The 22785-nt window shown below is 42.9% G+C and overlaps 1 protein-coding gene across 1 annotated transcript in view; it reads left to right on the top strand.

The window, feature by feature from the left end:
• Nucleotides 1–22785, top strand: part of ANTXR1 (ANTXR cell adhesion molecule 1) — a 246169-nt gene that overhangs the window by 96228 nt on the left and 127156 nt on the right. Inside the window, exons 11-12 of the mRNA XM_079940437.1 lie at nucleotides 19670–19739; nucleotides 21234–21312. Of these exons, the coding sequence (XP_079796563.1) occupies nucleotides 19670–19739; nucleotides 21234–21312 (149 nt within the window). The remainder of the gene's footprint in view (nucleotides 1–19669; nucleotides 19740–21233; nucleotides 21313–22785) is intronic.

Here is a 22785-nt window from a genome sequence, read left to right as displayed (position 1 = left end):
GACAGTTTCACAGGGAAATTCTACCAAACTTCAAAGAAGAGTTAACATCTATCCTTCTCAAACTGTTCCAAAAAAAAAAAAAAAAATGAAGAGGAATTCTCCTGAACTCATTCTACAAAGCCAACATCACTCTAATAACAAAACCAGACAACGATACCACAAAAAATAATTACAGGTCAATATCACTGATGAACATAAATGCAAAAATCCTCAACAAAATATTAGCAAACTGAATTGAACAATACGTTAAAAGGATCCTACACCATGATCAAGTACGATTTATCCCAGGAACACAAGGATGGTTCTGTATCCACAAATCAATCAACATAATACACCACATTAACAAACTGAAGAATAAAAACCATATGATAATTTCAATAGATTCAGAAAAAGCTTTTGACAAAACCCAACATACTTTTATGGTAAAAACTCTCCAGAAAATGCGCATAGAAGGAACATACCTCAACATAATAAAGGCCATGTATGACAAACCCATAGGCAACATCATAATCAATGATGAAAAGCTGAAAGCATTTCCTGTAAGATCAGGAACAAGACAAGGATCCCACTCTTGCCACTTTTATTCAACATGGAATTGGAAGTCGTAGCCACAACACTCAGAAAAGAAAAAGAAATAAAAGGAATCCAAATTGGAAAGGAAGAAGTAAAACTGTCACTGTTTGCACATGATATGGTTCCATACATAGAAAATTCTAGAGACACTACCAAAAACCATTTGAACTGAAATAAGTTCAGTAAGGTGGTAGAATACAAAAGTAATATACAGAAATATGTTGCATTTCTAAATACTAATTATTAACTATCAGAAAGAGAAATTAAGAAAACAATCACATTTACAATTGTATCAAAAAGAATAAAATACCTAGGAATAAATCTGATCAAAGAGGAAAAAGATTTGTATTCTGAAAGCTGTAAGAGATTGATGAAATAAATTCAAGATGACAAAATAAATGGAAAGATATTTGGTGCTTATGGATTGGAAGAATCAATATTGTTAAAATGACTATACTACCCAAGGCAATCTACAGATTCAGTGCAATCCCCATCAAAATGCCAGTGGCATTTATCACAGAACTAGAACAAATAACTCTAAAATTTGTATGGAAACCCAAAAGAGCCCAAATTGCCAAAGCAATCTTGAGAAAGAAGAACAAAGCTAGAGTTGTCACACTCCTTGATTTCAAGCTATACCACAAAGTTACTGTAATCAAAACAATATGGTACTGGCATGAAAACAAACACATAGATCAATGGAACAGAATAGAGAGCCTAGAAATAAATCCATGCTTATATGGTCAATTAATCTACAACAAAGCAAGCAAGAATATACAATGAGAAAAGACAGTGGTATCTTTGATAAGTGGTATTTGGAAAACTGTACTACTGTATGCAATAGAATCAATTGGACTACTTTCTTATACTATATGCAAAAGTAAATTCAAAAATGGATTAAAGGCTTAAATGTAAGGTCTGAAACCATAAAACTAGAAGGAAACATAGGCACTACTCTCTTTGACATCTGTCTTAGCAATAATTTTTTGGATCTGTCTCATCACACAAGGGAAACAAAAGCAAAAATAAACAAATACACCAACCTAAAAGCTCTTACACAGCAAAGGAAACTATCAGCAAAAGGAAAGGCCACCTACTGAATGGGAGAAGATATTTGTAAACTATATATCTGATAAGGGATTAATATTCAAAATATATGAAGAGCTCATACAACTCAACATCAAAAACAATAAACAGCCCAATTGAAAAATGGGCAGAGAATCTAAATAGACATATTTCCAAACAAGGCATACAGACGGCCAATAGGCACATGAAAAGATGCTGAACATCACTAATCATCAGAGGAAAGCAAATCAAAACCACAAGGAGTTACTACCTCACACCTGTCAGAATGGCTATCATCAAAAGATAAAATGCTGGCAAGGATGTAGAGAAAAGGGGACCCTTGTACAATGTTGGTGGGAATGTAAATTGGTGTAGCCACTGTGGAAGACAGTATGGAGGTTCCTCAAAAACTTAAAAATAGAACTGCTATATGATCTAGCAATTTCACTTCTGAGTATTTACCTGAAGAAAACATTAATTTGAAAAGATATATGCATGCCAATGTTCATTGCAGCATTATTTACAATAGCCAAGATGTAGAAGCAACAAACAACCAAAACAAAATGAAAACTGATTTCTAGATGCAGAGAAAAGAATGGGTGGTTGCCAGAGAGGAGGGAGGTTGGGGGGGGGGGGGGTGGGGGGTGAAATAAGTGAAGGGAGTTCAGAAATACAAACCTCCAGTTATAAAATAAATAAGCCACAGGGATTTAATATACAGCAGAAGGAATATGATTAATAATATTGTAATGACTTTGTGTGGGGACAGATGGATACTAGATTTATCACGGTGCTCATTTCATAGTGTATGAAAATGTCAAATTACTGTGTAGTACACCTGAAACATAATATTGTACATCAACTAATTTCAATTAAAAAATGAAATAAAGTGTGTGAAGAAATCAAACAGACCAAAGGGGAAGAACATTCAACAAAGGCACATTTGCAGAGAACCTAGTGTAAATTTTAGAGCTGAAGAAGTTCATTCACTGAAATACAACTTAATGGATAGACTAAGGAGTGTGATTAGACACAGATGAAGATGAAATGCATGAACTGGAAGAGAGAGATGAGAAAATCGTACCCCTCAACTAAAGCACCAGACCCAGATTTTTTTCATCTAAGTTTTACCAGACTTTAAGGGACAGATGACTCATATCTGATACATACTCTTCTAGAGAAAAGAAATAGAGAAAAAGGGTTTTAATTCATTTTATGAAAATTATATAATCTTGATTTTTTAAAAAAACTGGACAAGACACTAGTAGTAGAAAATATTTGAAATCAGTTTCTTTGATGACAAACATAAATAAAATATTGGTAAACAAAATCCAGCAATGTATTTAAAAAGGACCAGGATAAGTAAGATAATTTTAGAGAATGAGGGGGAATTTGCCTCTCACGTAGCAAAATTTTTTGATGCCAAGAAGACATTAAAGTTCATTATCCATTCCAAATTTTTAAAATATATACTTTTAGAAAACTAGGAGTAGGTTAAGACTTCTTTAACATAATAACAAAAATACATACAGATATTTAAATTCAAAACTCAACATCATTTTATGGTAAATCACTAAATAGAGATATTAACTTTACAGTTAGGAAGAAAAAAGCAGGACAACTCGTTTCACCATTATTATTTAACATTAATCTGGAAGTTTTAGCAGTGCTGTCCAATAGAACTTTCTGTGATAATGAAAATGTTCTAAAATGTAGCCAATAGGGTAGCCACAAGCCACATGTGGCTTATTGGGGACTTGAAGAGTGACTAGTGCAGTTGAGGAACTGAATTTTTAAATTCATTTCATTTTAATTAACTTGAATGTCAATAGCCATCTATAGATAGTGACTACTGTATTAGACAGTGCTATGGGTATTACAGTAATGCAAGAAAACTAATGAGAGATATACATACAGGAAACGGGAGCCAAACGTTATTACTTTAAAAGGATGGTTGTGTCGTCCTGCAAAACTAAAAGAGAATCAACAGACTACTACACTAATGAGAAGGTTATTAAACTGGATGATTTCAAAATAAATAGCTCCCTTATAATAATCAATAGCTTTGCCAGGATCCAGCAATGACCAAACGTCACAGAAAAAATACAGCAGCAACATATAACATCTGGTAAGAACTAATTTAACGAAATTTGTAGAGACATATAGGAAGAAAATTACACAACTCTGTGAGGGAAATGAAGAAAATGTAAGTCAATACAGAGGCAGTATAGACTCATGGCATAGAACGTACCCTGGAACCACCCAGGAAAAGAACCCTGTTTCTGTCTGAAAGCTTTGTGACCATGGCAAGCTACAGTATTTAACATCTCCAAGCCTCAATTTCTCTATCTGTAAAATGAGCATAGCAGTAATAGCACCTCTGTGGTGGACTGTTATGATGTTTCAGTGTGAGAATTAGAGCTCAGAACAGGGCCAAGCATGCAGTAAGCGGTCGATCGATGTTGGCTGCTAATATTAATTTATTATTATCATTATCACTATTATTCAATGGAGCGGCAATTGAGGATTGCAAAGATACCGGTTGTCTTCAAATTAATATTTACTTTTGCTACAATCCCAATGAAAAGTCCAATGGGACTTTTGAAGTTAACAAAATAATTCTAAAGTGCATACATGGAAGAATAAACATTTAAGAATAGCCAAGAAAAATGTGGAAACTTGCCCTAGCCGATTTTAAGATGTATAAAAAAGCTGCAGTAATTTAAACAGTGTATGACTGGTGCCACAAAAGGCAAACCAAACAGAACAGGAAAAACGAAGTCCATAAAAAGAACCAAGCACTTCTGTGAATTTAGTATAAAATAAAATAACCTTTCTTATCGGTGGGAAAAGAGTGGATTGTTCAAAAATGGTATTGAGACAACTGGCTAGCCTCTTAGAAAAATGATTCAGTTCAATTTTTAATCTCACACCTTACATCTAAACAAATTCCAGATGAAAAATTTAAACGTGAACATGAAACTATAGAAGTTTTAGAAGGAAACAAAAATAAATATTTACATAATTTTCCAGTGGGGAAAGACTTTTTAAGCATAACTGAAAGAAGATACCATGAAGGAAAATTTGAATGGTTTGAGTACATATTTTTTAATTCTTTAAACCTCCCCCCCTCCAAAAATCTCAAGTGAAACAGAAAACATGCTAAATTATTTGTAAGACATAGAACAAACAAAGGATCAATAACTTTAATATGTAGACAGCTCTTAAAATCAGTAGAAAATGTGAGCACATCCATGGGTAAAAGATATGAAAAGGAAATTTACAAGAAAAATAATGGCAAATAAACATGTGGGAAATGCTCAAGGAAATGCTCAAGTAATCAAGGAAACACAAATTAAAATAATCTATCAAACTGGCAAAGATTAACAAAAAATACAATTCCCAATATGGGCAAAGATATAGAGTAAGAAGTGTTTTCATTCATCATTGGTGAGAGAGACCATTGAATCTTTTGGAATTTTTTTTTTTTTTTTTGGCTGCGTGGTTCCCCAACCAGGGATTGAACCCAAACCGCCCAACCCCTCCGCCGCCGCCGGCAGTGAAAGCCTGAAATCCTAACCACTAGACCACCAGGGAACTCCCCAGGAAGGCCATTCTTAAAATGAATCAACTGCTTTTATACATTTTTTGACCCAGAATTTCAATTTCAACTTCATCAAAAGGAAATGATTGAGAATGTTAACAAAGACTCAGCTACAAGATGTTCATCATAATATTGCTTATGATGGCAAAAAGAAAAAAGGAGACAGAGAGGAGGGGGGGAGGAGGGAGGAAGGAAGGAATTTGGGATGGAAGCAAGAAAGGAAGGGAGGGAGGGAGAGGAAGGAAAGAAAGTAAACAAATGGAAACATTTAAATGGTAACATAAATGTTTAGCGGTAGTTAATTTGTTATATAAATTATACTTTACCCTTAAATAATTAATACTGGGGGAAAGATGAATAATTACTCATGTGGGAAAGATGTTAACGATACTGCTTCACATGTTAAAAATAAGTCACAAAACAGTGCCTTGATGCTATTCCTGTTTTAGACACATACATTTATATGCAGAGAGAGAGAGAAACGTGGAAGACACACAACCAGATTTTAACAGTAGTTACCTCTGAATGAGACCACTATTCGTTTTTACTTTCTTCTTTCTGTTCATCTAAGTTTTCTAGGTTTTCTATGATCATATGTCCCTTCCGTCATAAGAAAAAAAAAAAACCACGACCATTATTTAAATTTTAACTTTAAAATTCTTGTTAATTATTTAGGCCAAGCACGCATCTTAAGTTTAGCATTTGGTTGGTTCTCCAGTCACCAGGCTGAACTCACTCCTGGCCAAGAAAATATCTTGGAAATCTTCACACAAACTTTATTTATTCTGGATGCACTTTTTCCTACTCCAGTATTCGGTGTATCATGCCAAGAAAAGATCCACTTTCAATTGGAAATCCACTTGTAGAGAGATTAGAATGCTAAAAAGGAGACGCTGGGCTAGGAGCTGACAAATGATCCGTTTTAACGAACAGTAAATAAGAAATGAATGTTTTTCCTAATACAATAATGAAAAACATGCTAGACTATCCTGGTGTTGCATGGAAAATTATGAGGTACGACTATAAACAAAGGAAACTGATTTTTAACAAACTTACTAAAATTCAATTGAAAGGCCATGTGACAAATCAGTTTCCTAGTTTTATAGACACATTTCTTTTTTGATGCAAAATTTTGTTTCTCAGCTGGATCTTCAGTCTTATTCACAAGGCATGGCTCTGGTTTACTTTTGGTTCACTCTCAAAGCATAAAACGTTGCCCCCTTTGAAGATATCTTTTTCAAACTGAACATTAGTCATGAAAGCAGCTCTAACAGTTCCAAAGAGGGGCTCGCTTCCCAAGGGGCTGAGAGACAATGCTCACTCGAATGTAGGATTTCCATTGTGTTTGTTTTTAAAAATCTGTCCAGTTATCCAGAAACTATACTTTATCTTAGAAAACATCTGGTCCTCGGGGGCTGTGGGCCCCTTAAGGAGATCATTGAAGTGCACCTATGGTGGCAGATGGGGAGGAGGGCAGAGGGAAGGAGAACACAAACTTCCCAAACAAAAGCCTATTGTTTCCTTTCTCACTGGTTAGAGTGTTGCATCTGTGGGTGAAAAAGGTACTTAGTGCAATTTGGATGCATTCGTAGGGGGTTGATGTCTTATGAAGATGATAGGATGTCACTTTGTGCAGCTCAGAATGAAGAGATCTAAAGGAGCATCTCGTCTCATGATTCTTAATCAGAATCCCCCAGGATCTTCATCCAAGTGACAGCAGCCACTGATTGCTGAGCACCTACCCCGTTCTGTTCCTGAACTAGTTCATTTCATCCTCACGGCAGTCCAGTGAGGGAGGAGTTATTTGTATCCCCATTTTGCTGACAAGGGAACTGAAACTCAGAAATGAAGTGCCCAAGGTCACCCAGATGGCCAGAGGTGGAAGCAGTTTGGACCCCAGGCAGTCTACTCCGGAGGCTTTTGCCCGCTTCTCTACATTGCTTCCTAAACACAGATCCCCACGGGTCCCTGGGTCCCCTGATTCCGAAGGCCCACATCACTCTGATGTGTGCCGATTTGGAGGCCCTGATTTTCACTGCTCCCCCTCATAGTATAGACAGGAAACCTCAGCTCAGAGAGATTTAGCTATTTGCCCAAGGCCACAGAGCATGTTAGAGAGTCAAGACTTAAACTCTGGTTCAAGAAAAAAAGCCCTGGACCAGGGAACAAAGAGCCCAGGCTTTAGAAAGTCAGTATATGCAGCTGACTGTGTGATCACAGGGAAGCCACCTCTTCTGGTTCCCCAAATGGTCCTTCTTTCTTAAACTTCACAGGCTTTTCATGTATCTGCCCATGTTTCCCTTTTGCCCCTGCTTTCAGAGGGAGTTTGGGTCTCACCCAGTTGCTTCTGAAGTGGCTCCTGCCAAGACTGTGTTAGTCCATGTTTCTATCTTTCAGATCCAGACAAAAATATAGATAAGTGGAAATTTACTGCACTTTTGCTTGGTCAGATAAAACCCCCAGGAATCTGGGATGGGGTGGGGATAAAAGAGAAGTTGCCACCAGAAGTATCTAACTGGTAAAGATTTTCATTCAGGGGCAAAAGAGCTTCTTCCAAGGGCAAGTTGACACAGTCCAAAGTTAACTGCAGCAGTGCCTGGTAAGACAGTCAAACTTGACTTTGCCCCTGTTCTACCAAGTGTGCAGTTGCTTCCAAATGAAAATTGTGAGCTGCCTGTGGACTCTGGCACACAGTGGTCTTCTTTGAAGCATTTGTTGGAGGAGAGATTTGCTTGTGGACTTCCCTGAAACTGCTGTTATCCCAGCCCTGTTGTCCTGATAGGGGAAGTTGGCACCCCCTCTATTCTGCACCAGACGACTGGACTTTTGTGATGATGTCTTTCCTCATGCCATACTGCTCCTCTGTCACTACAGTAGGATGGTGGAAGAAAGAGTGGTTAACATAGAGATGGGCCAGACTCGTGGGAACCCCAGGCAGGCTAATAACCTATGCCCCCTTCAAACTGACATTCTTTAAATATTTGCTCAACATTCACTTAGAGGAAATGTTGGGTGTTGCTGAGGGAAAGGAAGATTAGGTGTCTCCTAATCTGCATACCACAGCAACTTAGTGGCGTCCACTGTTACTCAAGTGTGTGCCTGGGCTCTCCTTCCCACCGCTTCTCTAAGATTCTGTATAGGTCTGTGTTCTTTAAGAACGGTCAGCGTTTGCCATAGTTCATGGCCATGATCCTGTGGAAGGCTTTAGCCATTTTAGTAGACTTGCCACTCAATCCCAATTCCAAAGGTAAACCCTTCCAAACCTAACTGTGCATAGCTGAAAGACTTCTTATGTCAGGAGACACATACCTTGTGCATGAATCCTGAATTGTCTTCAACCAAGTGAAAACAAAGCTTTAAAAAATATATTTCTTCTTAGCAAATTACAGCTGTCTCAAGGGTACCGCTTTTCTTACCTCAAGCTCACAAATGTTTTAAAAGTTGATGCTTTGCTTAGAAGATAATTTGTAAGTTTTGTAAATGTCAACAGTCAAGAATTTTTTGGTCTAGATTTATTGAGAGGAGGAAATATTTTGCAAGAGCCCCGAGCCCCATTATCTTCATTCGGTTTTCTTGCAATACCTAAATCTGTCCCTATTAACTTTGGATAGAGATGATGCCAAATACCACAGCATTATGCGTAGTATGATTCCAATCATGTGAAAAATAATATGCATAGAAAAAATTCTGAAATAGCACTAACAATGTTTATCACTGGAAGTTAGGATTACCAAGGATTTTCATTCTTTTTATTCTTTTTTTTTTTCCTTAAAGAAGATGTTGGGGGTAGGAGTTTATTAATTAATTTATTTATTTTTGCTGTGTTGCGTCTTCGTTTCTGTGCGAGGGCTTTCTCTAGTTGTGGCAAGCGGGGGCCACTCTTCACCGCGGTGCGCGGGCCTCTCACTATGGCGGCCTCTCTTGTTGCGGAGCACAGGCTCCAGACGCGCAGGCTCAGTAGTTGTGGCTCACGGGCCTAGTTGCTCCGCGGCATGTGGGATCCTCCCAGACCAGGGCTCGAACCCGTGTCCCCTGCATTAGCAGGCAGATTCTCAACCACTGCGCCACCAGGGAAGCCCTATTCTTTTTTTAAACTTTATTTATTTTTGGCTGTGTTGGGTCTTTGTTCCTGCATGCGGGCTTTCTCTAGTTACGGCGAGTGGGGGCTCCTCTTCGTTGCGGTGCTCGGGCTTCTCATTGCGGTAGCTTCTCTTGTTGCAGAGCCCGGGCTCTAGGCTCATGGGCTTCAGTAGTTGTGGCATGTGGGCTCCGTAGTTGTGGTGCACGGGCTTAGTTGCTCCGCAGCAAGTGGGATCTTCCCAGACCAGGGCTCGAACCCGTGTCCCCTGCATTGGCAGGCGGATTCTTAACTACTGCATCACCAGAGATATACGTCTCTGTATTTCTCAGACTTCTCACACTCACTGTGTATTACTTTTATAATTACTGAAAATAGCAGTAAATATGAGAAGAAAGCAGTTTATATCCTGAGAAGTCCAACTAGCTGTGCTAAAGACCAGTTCTGAAAGCTAGTGGGTCCAGAGCCACAGAGGTCCAGCCTTGTGCGGGACTGGGGAAAGTGTAAGCGCCCAAAAGACAATCCAGTGACCAGCAGGGCTGCTGGCTCCCCTCCCTGCTCTCCTCTGGAAGTGCATGCATGGTCCCTCACCTTTTACTTCTGGGGCCATGACGTAATCTTGGTCCTCGTGTACACAATACTCAAGTTAACCGACTTATCTTTTTCTAAGACTGCACTCAGCTCTTTGTCCTCTACTGGTATTTGTAGGTGAGGTGCTCTGACTACAGCCTTCCTACCCACGTCAGCTTGGAGCCTCAACAGCGATCTAAGTCCCACTTCTGGAGTGCCCCCATTTCAGTTGCAAAGCTCCACCCAGCAGGGTGGCTCGGGTGCCACCTACCACTAGGCAAACCTGGACCCATCAAAGCCTGCATGGAAGACTTTGCTAAGAAACACTCTCTTCCTTACTCCAGCCAGGCGTCTTCCAACGGCCCTCAAGTTGTTACTCCCTCTCTCTCCTCTGCTCATAATCTTTTAACACCTCTGAACTTTTCTGGACATTCTACCAGAATTCTCGGGGGTGGGCTGTGAACCACCCAGTACTATCTACAGAACTTGCTACAATGGGCCAAAGAAAGATGTAAAGCCATGGTAGACATTATACCGGGATGTCTAACCTTGGCACTATCGACATTTTGGACCAGACAATTTTTTGTTGAAGGGGAGAGGGATGCCTTGTGCGTTGTAAGATACTTAGTGTCATCCCTGATCTCTACTCACTAGATGCCAGTAGCCCTCCTCCCCCAGTTTGACAACCAAAACTGTCTCGAACATTGCCTGTTATCCCCTGAAGGACAAAACTGCCCCCATTTGAGGATCACTGCGTGACATACATGCCCAGAGATCCTATTAGGATAGATGACTCTCTTCTTGTCAAGCCTACATCACGTAGCCCTGACACAACCCAGTAGATAAGTTCTGCAAGACCTACTCAGTTTGTACACACCTTCACATCTCGTGGTTTACAGGTGCCTCAGGCAATGAGCCCAGAAGTACCCCCACTTTAGCAGTAATAGTTGACGTTTGTCGAGCGCTTATTAAGTGTTGAGCATTTAATCATATCATCTCATTAAATGAGCTGAGTATGAAATGAGTATTATTCCGTCTTATAGGTGAGAACTCTGGGTTATGGGGAGGGTTACACAGCCAGTTGGTAGCAAGCTGTGATGGGACTCCAGGGCCCAGGCTCTTAATGTGCTCATGGTTCCTACTCTAATCTGCCCCAGAGAACATGGAGGGAAACTAAAAGGCTATCCTGGACACCTACACACACAGGAGCTGGGGAAATAATCATGTATAGCCCAGGGAACTTACCTGGAGCCTGCTGACCAAGCTCATCACCTGATAGCATAGCAACTAGCCAGTGAGGGCTTCCAAGGAAACCTTGCAACAACTCCAGGCTAGCGAATGGATAGATAGGTGTGGGTCGTGTCTGAGGAAAACGATGGTGGCCAGCTTGGTTCCGCCATATTAAAGGCACCCCTCTGGCTTCAGCTGGGCCTGAGAGGACGTTACAGCGGACGTGTATGTTCTGAGGATTGTTCCCAACTTGGCCTCACCCACCTGTGCTTCACTACCGGCTCTTCCCATTCTGTGCCGACTCTTGTTTCTCACTGCTCTGACCTCAGAACCACTGTTCAGCCTTTCCAAGTAGAAGCCACCCTCTGCACCTTCAAAATCTCTGCTTTGTCCCCTTACGTAGAGTTTAAGGTCTTCTAGCAAAAGAATCCTTGGGCTTGTGATCTCAGCCATCTATGAAAACCTTCCAGCCTGGGGGCTGACACATAGGACATGCCTGATAAATGTTAGCTTCTTTCTACTCTAAGCCATGGGGTCCCACTTAGCTTTGCAGTAAGACCCCCATGTGTGTGAATTTTCATTGCAGGAGTCCCCATAGAGTAATCGACCACCTCCTTTCTGGCTAGAACCCCAGAAAGCTCAAGCCAACTTGAATTTCATCAACTTGGAGTCCCACTGAGTACCATTTTATTTCAGCTTTCTGCACAGTATCTTAAAAGTCGAACTTTTTAAAAAGCTGGTTACTCTTCAAGTCGGTGAAAAGGTAGAAACATTCATTCTAACTCTAGCTTGTCTGTTCTGTCTTAATTCAGGGACACATTCCCCAACTAGCTGATAATTTGGTGCTGAACAGTTATACTTGGCTCAGGGGTGCCCCAAAAATCTCCCTAGACCCAGGGGAGATGTGGAGAAAGGGCAGGGTGAGCTCATTCAGTCCCTAACCTCCACTATTTTGTCACAGTAGGAATGTAAACTCTTCTTTGGAGCTTACATCAGCTTTGGGAGGGTTTCAACAAGCTCCCTTAGATAAGACTAAGGGTTATTTTTCTTGTCCTTTTGGCCAGAAATAAATATTTATATCAAGAAAGGACTGCCAAGACTTGGAAAGGATTTCAGTTATTTAATCAGCCCTGTGAAAGAATCCACTGTGATTGGTGTTTGAATTAGCTAATAAATTTTAATCCTGGTTTTATCCCAAATCCATTAGACAGTTATGAACTGCAGGGAAGAATTCTGGAACTTCTTCACCAGTCTGAAAAGAATTACATTGATCCAAGATCAAAACCTGGGAATGTACACATTTGCATGTATGGTTCTGGAACATGGGTTCATTACAGTAGGTCAGGGTCTCTCCGAAGACAGCGGAACCTTATCACAGAGCTTCTCAACCCTGGTTGCCTCTCGTGGAAGACAAGCCTCCTACTGCTATCCAACCTCACCCGTGGAGAATCTTGATCGTTTGCCTCCGAAACTGCCAGACTCAGCTTCTGGTATACTTCAAGCTGCATCATAAGACTAGCTGTGAGACTATGACAATATAAAATGGCTAACTAGTTTAAATTATATCTGTAAAAAAAAAACTAGCTGGGTTGACCATGGGCAAGTCATTTCAACAAAACCTGGGCTCGATTTCCAGCTCTTTTATTAGTGTGCAACACTAACTCAATTAACCAACTTCTCTGAGCCTCAGTTTCCCAAATTGTAAATTAATAATAATAATGTCAGATGAGACCATGGGTATATAGTGTTACACAAAATCAGTATAGAATAAATACAGATACATATAGATGTATGTGTAGATATAGATGTATGTGTGTGTACGTGTAGATATAATAGCCTGTGTGTATGTACATATGTACACACACACATTCACTAAAACATTTCATGTTCCCAGGAATTCCTAATGAGAGCACACTCCTTCTTGGATGGGGCTCAAAACCCAGCCAAAACTCAGACTGGGATTTGAACCCACAATCCCTGACTTAGGAGGTGACTTGAACCCACTGTCTTTTAATTGAAACTGCTCACCTGGCGTCAGGACTTACTGAAGCTGAGGTTCTTTTGTCTCGTCGCAGAAAGAATTCAGCGTGAGGCAAAGTGGCAGGCGAAGAGTGAGTTTATTAGCACTGGGGGCTTGTGAGAGACACAGGTGGGCAGGCAAGGGAGTGCAGCCCTGAGAACAAAGAGGGCTACATTTTTATAATCAAAGAAATAGTGGGGGGCTTCCCTGGTGGCGCAGTGGTTGAGAGTCCGCCTGCCGATGCAGGGGACACGGGTTCTTGTCCCCGTCCGGGAAGATCCCACGTGCTGCGGAGCGGCTGGGCCCGTGAGCCATGGCCGCTGAGCCTGCGTGTCCAGAGCCTGCGCTCCGCAACAGGAGAGGCCACAACAGTGAGAGGCCCGCGTACCGCAAAAAAACTTCCTTATTTACATCATTAGTACCTCCTTACCCTATATGGTTTAACCAGAACTGTTATGGAGCTATTTAAATCATATGTATATTAGCAAAAGGGTGGTGACATATACTAAAATATGCTAATTCATTTCAGGTTTCCGTATAATGTCCCCTTTCACCTAGTTTCTTTCCCCTTTCAGCCTTTCTTGGCCACATGCAAAAATGCTACTCTTCAAAGACCATTAACCGCTTGACTTCGCGTAACAAGATTCAGACTCCATATCTATTGTCTTGTGTTTTAACTTTCAGGGTTTGTGGCTTGAATGTGCCTGGTCTTCCTTCAAGATAGTGTAGATTGTTGCTAGGTTACTGGATTCTTTTCTTGAGTGGTCAGTAGCTTACAACAGTCTCCCAGGCTCCCTTAAAATTCCCTTTCTATCTTCAATACCCTACTGGGATTTCTAACTAACTATTTAATTCTGTTCTATCCCTATCACTAATGCCTAAAAAGATGTTTGACAGAACAATGTAATCAAGCAATTAGACATTTTGAAATGTTTAATTTTCAGTTCCTCTGATTTTAAACCACACATTCACTGTCTGTTTCAAAGGCTTGGATACCCGTGTACTAATGTGTAGTAACGTTTACTAAATGTTCATTAAGTGCCCAGTAACATACTTCCACGCACTTTCTCTCACTCCCCACACCACCCCGCACAATGATAGCATCACGTTCACAGCCGAGGAACTTGTCCCCAGTCACACACTAGTAAGAGGACCTGGGATATGAACCTGCATCTGTTTGACTCTGGAGTCTACCGGGCCCTGTGCCCCTTGTCCTCATCCTCAGGGATGCTGAGATCCCAAGCCTGGGTGTCTGGTGTTTTGGTGTAAGGACACTCATTGATTCCCCAGATCCTTATTTAAATCAAGCTGTGTTCGATTATCAGACTCTTGTAAGACAGATGCTTTGGATTCACCTATGTAGTAGGTATACACTGAATTCGGAACTACCTTTGGCAAAAGGCAAGGAAATTGATATTTATAGATCATCTAAAAATTCCCTGAAGGTCTAGTTTCGAACTCCCGCCCCTCCCTAATTTCCTCCCAGCTCCCGGCGTCCATTTTGCTCGCCCACCCAGTGCTAACGAGCAGTGTAATGGCCACCGGTGGACAGAGGACTGAGGCCCTCCAGACGATGACGACCCCATAAATGTCACCACACCACTGGCTTTGGCAGAGGTGGCCATGAGGTTGGCATGGCCCCCGAGCCAAACGTGGCCCAGCCGAGGAGGAAGGCTTTGGGCCCTGCTTCCCAAGTGGACGTTCCAGGAAAGAGTCAGATGATGAAAGTTATGGAAACCAAATGGCCCTCCTTTGTTTAGAGAGAAAGAGGGGGAAAAAAGTCACTCATTTTTGTGGTAAAGTGGAACACGCTCCAAACCAAACAGTCCCTCTCAGACCCGAAAATGCCAGCTCCCCAGAGCAGGCCCACAGCCCGGGAGGCTGAGGAACTGATGGGAGGCCGTGTCGAGCTGGTGCTACGGCCTCGGCCGCGTCTCCTCCGTCCTCCCAGCGAGGGTCTCGTCTGCTCTGCTCCAGAAATAGCTGCTCTCCCAGGCAGGAAAGGAAAATGAAAGGAGGGGGCAAGTGAGAAGCGGTCCACCTGACCTAGGCTAACCGAGCCAACCTCGGGCTCTCCCTCCCTTTCCTGTTGCGATGTAGGGAGGAGAGGAGCTGCTCAGAGAGAGAGCCCGGGAGGGAGCCTGGGCCCCGGTGCGTGGCTGCGGCGCGCCCCCTTCAGCTCCGCCCGCAGAATGCAGTCAGGAGTCACGAGGCCTCCTGTGGCCGCGCCGTGGCCGGCCTGTGACTCCGTGGGCGGGCTCCGTGGGCAGGGATCTGCACTCCCAAGTATTACTAGAGCATTTGCAGCACCAAGAGAAAGTAAATATAGGTTGTCATCAGCCACGCCTGTCCCGAGTTTGGTTTATCCTCTAATACGAGCCTTTCCTGGAACAGGGAGGCTCTTGGTGAGAATACTGGAGAATCCAGTTCTAGTCCTGGCTTTGCCTCTGACACGCTGTGCAATCAGGGGTTACTGTGGCCTCTCTGAGCCTCCATTTTGCATCTGGGAAATGAGCCCAGTGAGCCCTGCCTTGCCTTGGTTCGTAAGGTTGTAGTGAGAGGAGATCAAGCATGCCTGTCATCAAGAGGTGGCAGCCAGACTGCCCGGGTGCTGACCCAAGCTCCCCTGTGTAACGCTGGGCAAGTGTCTCCACCTACGTCTGTTAAATGAAGGGAATGACATCCTTCCCTGATAGCACTGCTAGAAGGTTCCACTAGATGACGTGATGTGTATGATGTCCTTGAGAGCACCGACACACATGCCCCAGCTAGTCTCACTGTCGTTATTGCCATCGTAGATGGGAAAACATCTTGAAGATAATAACGCTCGGTTCAGGCACTGTGAGATCTGCCACTGTCCTCATAAGCTTCACAACTGTACTCAACATACACTCACTATTCTGGCAACATTCCATAATCTGCCAGTGCTCGTTCTAAATATGAGGGGAACCTCCAGTAGCTTCCTGTTACATTTAGGAAAAGTCCCAAAAGCCCCACCATGACCCGCAAGGCCTTGGTCATCTGGTCCTGCTGCCTTTTCTAGCCTCATTTTGAGCCACTGTCTCACTGAAATTCAACAGCCTTGTCAGCCTTCTGTTAGCTCCCGGAAGACCTGGGCTCCTTCCTGCTCCAGGATCTATGCAGCTCCAGTGCTCTCCCACCCCATCTCCTCTCCACCCAGCCTTAGGTCTCAGCTCACAGAGCCTTTCCTCAGGGAAATATTTCCTGACTTCCCATATGAGAGCAAGCCCCCTGCTTTTCCTTCTTTGTGCTCATGATAATTTAATTAAATAGTAATTTGTGTAATAACAGCATTTTTTTCTGCTTTGTTGTGCTTTCCTCATGAACTCTCTTCCTCAAGAACTCCTATTCACCCATCAAAACCCAACGTTCATGTTATTTCCTATGTGAAGCCCTCCCTCATTTTCTCTGTTCACCTCACTCAAACAGGGGTACTCGTTCTTTTTTTTTTTTTTTTTTTTTTTGTGGTACGCGGACCTCTCACTGTTGTGGCCTCTCCTGCTGTGGAGCACAGGCTCCAGACGCGCAGGCTCAGCAGCCATGGCTCACGGGCCCAGCCACACCGCGACATGTGGGATCTTCCCGGACAGGGGCACGAACCTGTGTCCCCTGCATCAGCAGGCAGACTCTCAACGACTGTGCCACCAGGGAAGCCCAGGGGTACTCATTCTTATTAGAATTCTAAATGAAGTTTTGATGTAGTGGGTGGCATTTGCCTGGAGGGCCTAAGAGTGCCTGCATTTTGTTCTGCTAATTATCCCTTCTCCTTAGGCTACACACCCAAGGAATAACAGGAAATAAATGCCACTTATTATTAGCTAAGTTCAATGTCTGATGTCCCCAGGGCATAAGGCCTGCCCACATTCCCTAAATCCAATAGATAACTAAACTAGTGGCCATTAAACGAAAAAAAAACTGCAGTGCTTCGTTTGTTGTGTTCACTTCCAGGCCTAGCACAATGCCTGGCACATGGTAGACATTCAAGAGAATATGTTTTTTAATAAAAATGAATATGTTTAAATAAGCAACAAGGATATGTTGTACAGCACAGGGAAATATAGCCATTATTTTGTAATAACTTTAAATGGAGTATAATATATAAAAATATTGAATCACTATGTTACACACCTGAAATTAATATAGTATGGTAAATCCACTCTCCTTCAATTAAAAAAAAAGTCTTGTACTAAAGACTAAGATTTAAAAAATGGGGCTTCCCTGGTGGCGCAGTGGTTGAGAGTCTGCCTGCTGATGCAGGGGACAGGGGTTCGTGCCCCAGTCCGGGAAGATCCCACATGCCGCAGAGCGGCTGGGCCCGTGAGCCATGGCTGCTGGGCCTGCACGTCCAGAGCCTGTGCTCCGCAACGGGAGAGGCCCCAACAGTGAGAGGCCCGCATACCAAAGTAATATTTTTACTTCTTCAAAAAAAACTGAATGTGTTTAATAACTATCTCCCCTGCAGTGTCATGAAAAGCAGAGACTGTTTCTCTTCTCAAAGCCTGTGTCTCTAGCTCATAGTAGGCCTTGAATAAATATTTGTTGAGTGAATGAGTGAATGACCTGAAATAACCTCCCTAACTTTTCACCACTTGAAGTTCTCCCGAGACATCAGGGGAGAGTGTAATTGGCCATCCTCTTCATCCTCCTTCCATGGAGACACAGTGCTTAGAACGCAGATGTGTCCTCCAACTCCCATCCCATGTGGCTCTGGTCCTTAAATCCAGGCATGGAGGGTATGAGGCTTCCTCATCTCCACTCAGGCAAGTGTTTAGTGGCCCACATTCAAATATCATTAGAGACATCAGTTTCATATCAAGTACCAACAACAGCATGGCATCCTTCCATTACATATGGAAAGGCTTTCTTTCTGTCTTCTAGGTATTTGTATTCACAGCTTGATTAAAGGAACACATATTATTCATCTTCATATCACCTACAGGTCCTACCACGATCTTTTGAACAGAGCATGCACCCAATAAATGTTGAGTCATGAAGGAATGACTACCATATGCTGAGCATAGTAACTTCTCAGCCCTGCCTCTGGCCCCAGAATCTGGGACACAGTGAAGTTTTGAAGGAGTTCAAGATTAAAACTGCTTAAGCTTTTCCCCGGACATCCATTAGGATAAGAAAAAGAACTCCCCCACCTCCAGATTCCCCCCACTCTAATCCATCTTTCACAGCTACATTTGCTAAAACTTCCAAAATCATCACTTCAAGTTTTTCTCCAAAAACCTCCAAAGCTCTTTTCATAGCCAATAATAGGCCTAGGTCCAAATCCCTCAGTCTTAACTCGAAGAACTTGGAGCACACATTTTCCTATACTGATCTTTTCAAATCCTCCTTACGTCCTACCCCGGGGCAACCCTTTTGTTTGCTCTGTCTTTGCTGATGCCATTCCTCCCACCAAGAATGCCTCTTCCCCATCTCTCCGCTGAAGCGCAGTTCATGTTTTGTATTCCCTGTGACCTCATCGTGTCACCCACCTAAAGGAAGCTACTCTGTCTTCTGAAGCCAGACCATATTTTGGCTTAGCTACTTGTATCTGTCAGCAAACTTTTTTTTAATTGAGATATAATTGACGTATAACATTATATTAGTCTCAGGTGTACAACATAATGATTCAATATTTGTATATATTGAGAAATGATCACAATAAATCTAGTTGACATCCATCACCACACAGTTATAATTTTTTTCATATGAAAAGAACTTTTAAGATTCATTCTTAGAAACTTCCAAATCATGCTGTACATTACATCCCCATGACTTCTTTATTTTATACCTGGAAGTTTGTACCTTTTGACCATCTCACCCATTTCACGCACCCCACCCCCGGCCCCTGCCCCTGGCAACTACCAATCTGTTCTCTGTATCTATGAGTTGTGTTTTTTTTCTTTTTTAGATTCCACATATAAGTGAGATTATACGGTATTTGTCTTTGACTGTCTGACTTGTTTTACTTAGCATAATGCCATCAAGGTCTACCCAAGTTGTCACAAGTGGCAAGATTTCCACTTTTTGTGGCTAAATAGTATTCCATTCTACATATATATGCCCTATTTTCTTTACCCATTCATCTGTAGATGGACACTTAGGTTGCTTCCGGGTCTTGGCTATTGTAAACAACAGCCAATAGCTGAGTCAGCAAACTTTTCCCGTGACTATGGCTTCTCTCTCAAACTAGACTTACACCTGATACTCCCCAAGTATCAGTCTATTACCTTCTCATTTCCCCTCAAGGATGCCTGGTCTATGGTAAGAACTCACCCTCTATTTGCTCACTGCTTGACTCCACTGGACATACAGGATCAGAGACGAGTGGTATTCAGGCAGAAGACCTTGAGTTCACTCTAGTGGATTTTACAGCTTAAGATGAGTTTATATTTCAAAACATTACTGCTTTTCCAGTGTCTCCCAGGACTTGGTTGATGGTCTGTAGGAAGCACTGGATATGAAATTATAAACTTGCCTCACTCCTCTTAATCCAGTGACTTCCTTTTTACAGATGAGAAGCCCTTCACTGTGGAAGATACTTATTTGCTGTGTCCAGCGCCTATCTTAAAGGAAGTTGGCATGTAAGTTTCCACCAGCAGCTAAACCCCACAGCCAGGGAGGAGAAAGGAGGTAGAGGGGGCAAAAGGAGGAGAAAGAGTCTCTCTTCATTGTCATTATGGAGCCTTTCTCTAGACTCCTCCACATAATGGTAATGGTGCCGATGCTTTGCAGTGAGCCAGACACCAGGGTAAACATTTCACAAAGGGTACCTCCCTTTATCCTCCCAAGAGCCCCATGAACCAGACACACACCATCCCAGTTTTGCAGATGTGAAATCTGTAGCTGAGAGAATTTAAGTAGCTTTCCCGAAGGTCACACAGCAATAAGTGGAAGAGTATGGGTTCAAAACAAGGTCTGTCTGGCTTAATCACAGCTACATTTCTAGAAAGCTCTCATGCTTCCCAAAGCACTCTCATATCATAACCTCACCCTGCCATCATAATTGCCCTTCTAGATGATTATATCCTTTCTTAGAGATAAAGAAACTCAGAAAGGAAGCTCAAAAAGGATAAGTGGGTCCACGACTGGTTCAAGACCCCACGTTCAGACCCCTCTGAGGCCACGTGCAGTGTTCCTTCCTCAGTGTCTCTCCAGAGCACCATGTATTCAGCCAGGCGGCCCGAGGTTCCCTGAACTAATTTATGGAGAAAATCTTGCGGTGGTGCAGTTATAGTAAATGCTGATGAGATGAGATCAAAATATTCAAGAGGAGGGAGAGAATTAGCACCCTGAGCAAGAAAAGAAATATGCGGGGAAACAGAGAGGCGATGTTTGTGAAAGAGCACAAACTAGCCTCTCTGTAAACACATCTATAATAGGCTGAAGATAGAACGGAGGCTTTAAGGAAGAATGCGAAACTCGCTCATCTGAATTCTGCTTTCAGTCATTTGTTCAAATTACAAAGCTTCCAACTCTGGTTGCCTGACCTCAACCTGTGATACCACTGATTCCACAAACTAGCCCCGTGTCCATGCTGCAGAATGCAAGCTTGCGCTTCAGTGAGCATCTTATAGATGGGAGGAAATAGAAGGCAAAATAGTTCATTTACTGCTGTACCTCTGTGAGTTGGCTGGGTAGCAACAAAACCACAGCCATCAGAATCTGCTCACTGAGAGTCCAGATAACAATAGAGTTTCTAGCTTGACCAGTTTATCCCCCACTGATTTGAACCATCTTTTAAGAATACTTCTTCGTACTACAATGGGACAAGTAAATTAAATGGGAGCAGGCTCTGCCCATTCAATGCAATTCTCCACAACGTAAGAAGGGCTGGATACGCTGCCTTGATACACCAGCCAGGTGTATCCAGACATCTCTCTAGAATGTTAGAGGTGGATGGGCCCTGGAGACCATCCTCCACATTTTACAAATGAGACAGCTCAGGCCGCCAGAGGAAGAGACTACAGTCCCATGGGTAGTTCAGAGCAGAGCCCTCGGGGGACCTGTGTGTCCTGCTCTCGGCCCCTTGCTCCTTGCCCACATGCTGAGTATCCTTGGTTCCCATGTCATTGCAGGAAAGCCGCGCTTCAGGTCAGCATGAATGACGGCCTCTCCTTCATCTCCAGTTCTGTCATCATCACCACCACACACTGTGTAAGTCATCACCTTTCCCTTTACTGAGAACTTCATTGGCATTACCGTCTCCCTGGCAAGTTTCTTTTACCAGTTCTGCCTTCTGTTCATTGAACTTTGACCCTGGCACTGCTAGGCCAGCCGTGGGCTGCATCGGGGGCTGTACACGTATCACGAGTGTGTCAAGAATGCCTGTACTTCCCCGGGTTCCCCATTTCTGTTACTGAGGGTGAGACCTGGATGCACTTTCACAACCAGATGGCAAGCTGGGACCAGGGTCTGTGCAGTATTGAGTGGGGATGCCTGGATGGACTGGGTCTGGGAGAAAATGCATAGAAAAAATTGGACGGTATACATAGGAAACACATCTTAGGGAGTTTTTCCTCTAAAAGGAAGAAGAAAATGGGGCAATAACTGAAGAAGAAGTGGAGTATAAAGAGAGGCTTTTATTCAGAATGGAAGAAATTGCAGCTTGTTGATATGATTGTGGAAATAATCCAGGAGAAAATGGAAAATTCATGAAATAGGAAAGAAGCAGGGAGGGGCCCTATGACATAGGGGTTGTGAGGCAGAGTGTGGACTGTATCCTCTACCAGCTCCTCAGATGCCCCGTCTCTGGATCCTTCGTGGCAGGTAACATTGATCTCTGACTACACATAAGATCACCTGGAGAGCTTTTAAAAAATATGGATGCCCTGACCTCATGCCAGACCAATTGAAACAGTCTCTGGAGTGGGCCCCAGCTTTGGTGGATTCAGGGCCCCCTTGGGAGGGTCTTTTGTGCAGCCATGGCTGGGAACCCTTCAGCCTGTGTAGTTGCTCCCACGGTCAGTGTCTTGGAGCCCAGCCCGTCAGAGGGCAGTCGGGACTTGGTTAGCTCATATACAGGTCTCAACCCCTAATATGAACATTTCTGAAAGAATCTTTGTCTGAATATTCAGTTTCTATAACAAAGTGCGCTTTTCCCATGAGCTCACTCTAGAGACAAATGTGTTTTGGCCGGATGGTCAGCTTGGCAGATACCATGGTCACTTCCTGGCTGGCCTTTGGAGGGCATGTCGTTAGAACCCCTCGGTGACTGGGGTTTGTGTCCTTACCACCATCCAGGTGGACGAGAGACAGCAGACAGGCACTGGAGCCAGACAAGGGAAAAATGAGTTGTCTCACAGATGAGCAGGAGACCAGGCATCACAATGGACAGCACACCCTCCCAGCTCCCCTGCCTTCCCCTACACACACACACACACACACACACACACACACTTTCCATCCTATGTTAGGAACCAACCAGTTTTCTTGAAAGCAGGGTAAGCCAGTGCAATGGGTACAGACAATGGAAAAGTTTTACTGGACCAAAGTAAGAGACTAGGGTTGTCACAGAGACATGTCACCACTGAGAAATGTCTGTGTCTCAGGCATGCCTCAGTGGAATGTCAAATCTGGAGACCAAATATGAAAACTGGATTCAAGAGCAGTGAACTTTCTCCAAGCGTA

This window comes from Stenella coeruleoalba (assembly GCF_951394435.1).
Source record: "Stenella coeruleoalba genome assembly, chromosome: 13".
Lineage (NCBI taxonomy): Eukaryota > Metazoa > Chordata > Mammalia > Artiodactyla > Delphinidae > Stenella > Stenella coeruleoalba.
Note: the sequence above shows the minus strand (reverse complement) of the source record. Positions and strands in the feature narration are given on the sequence as shown.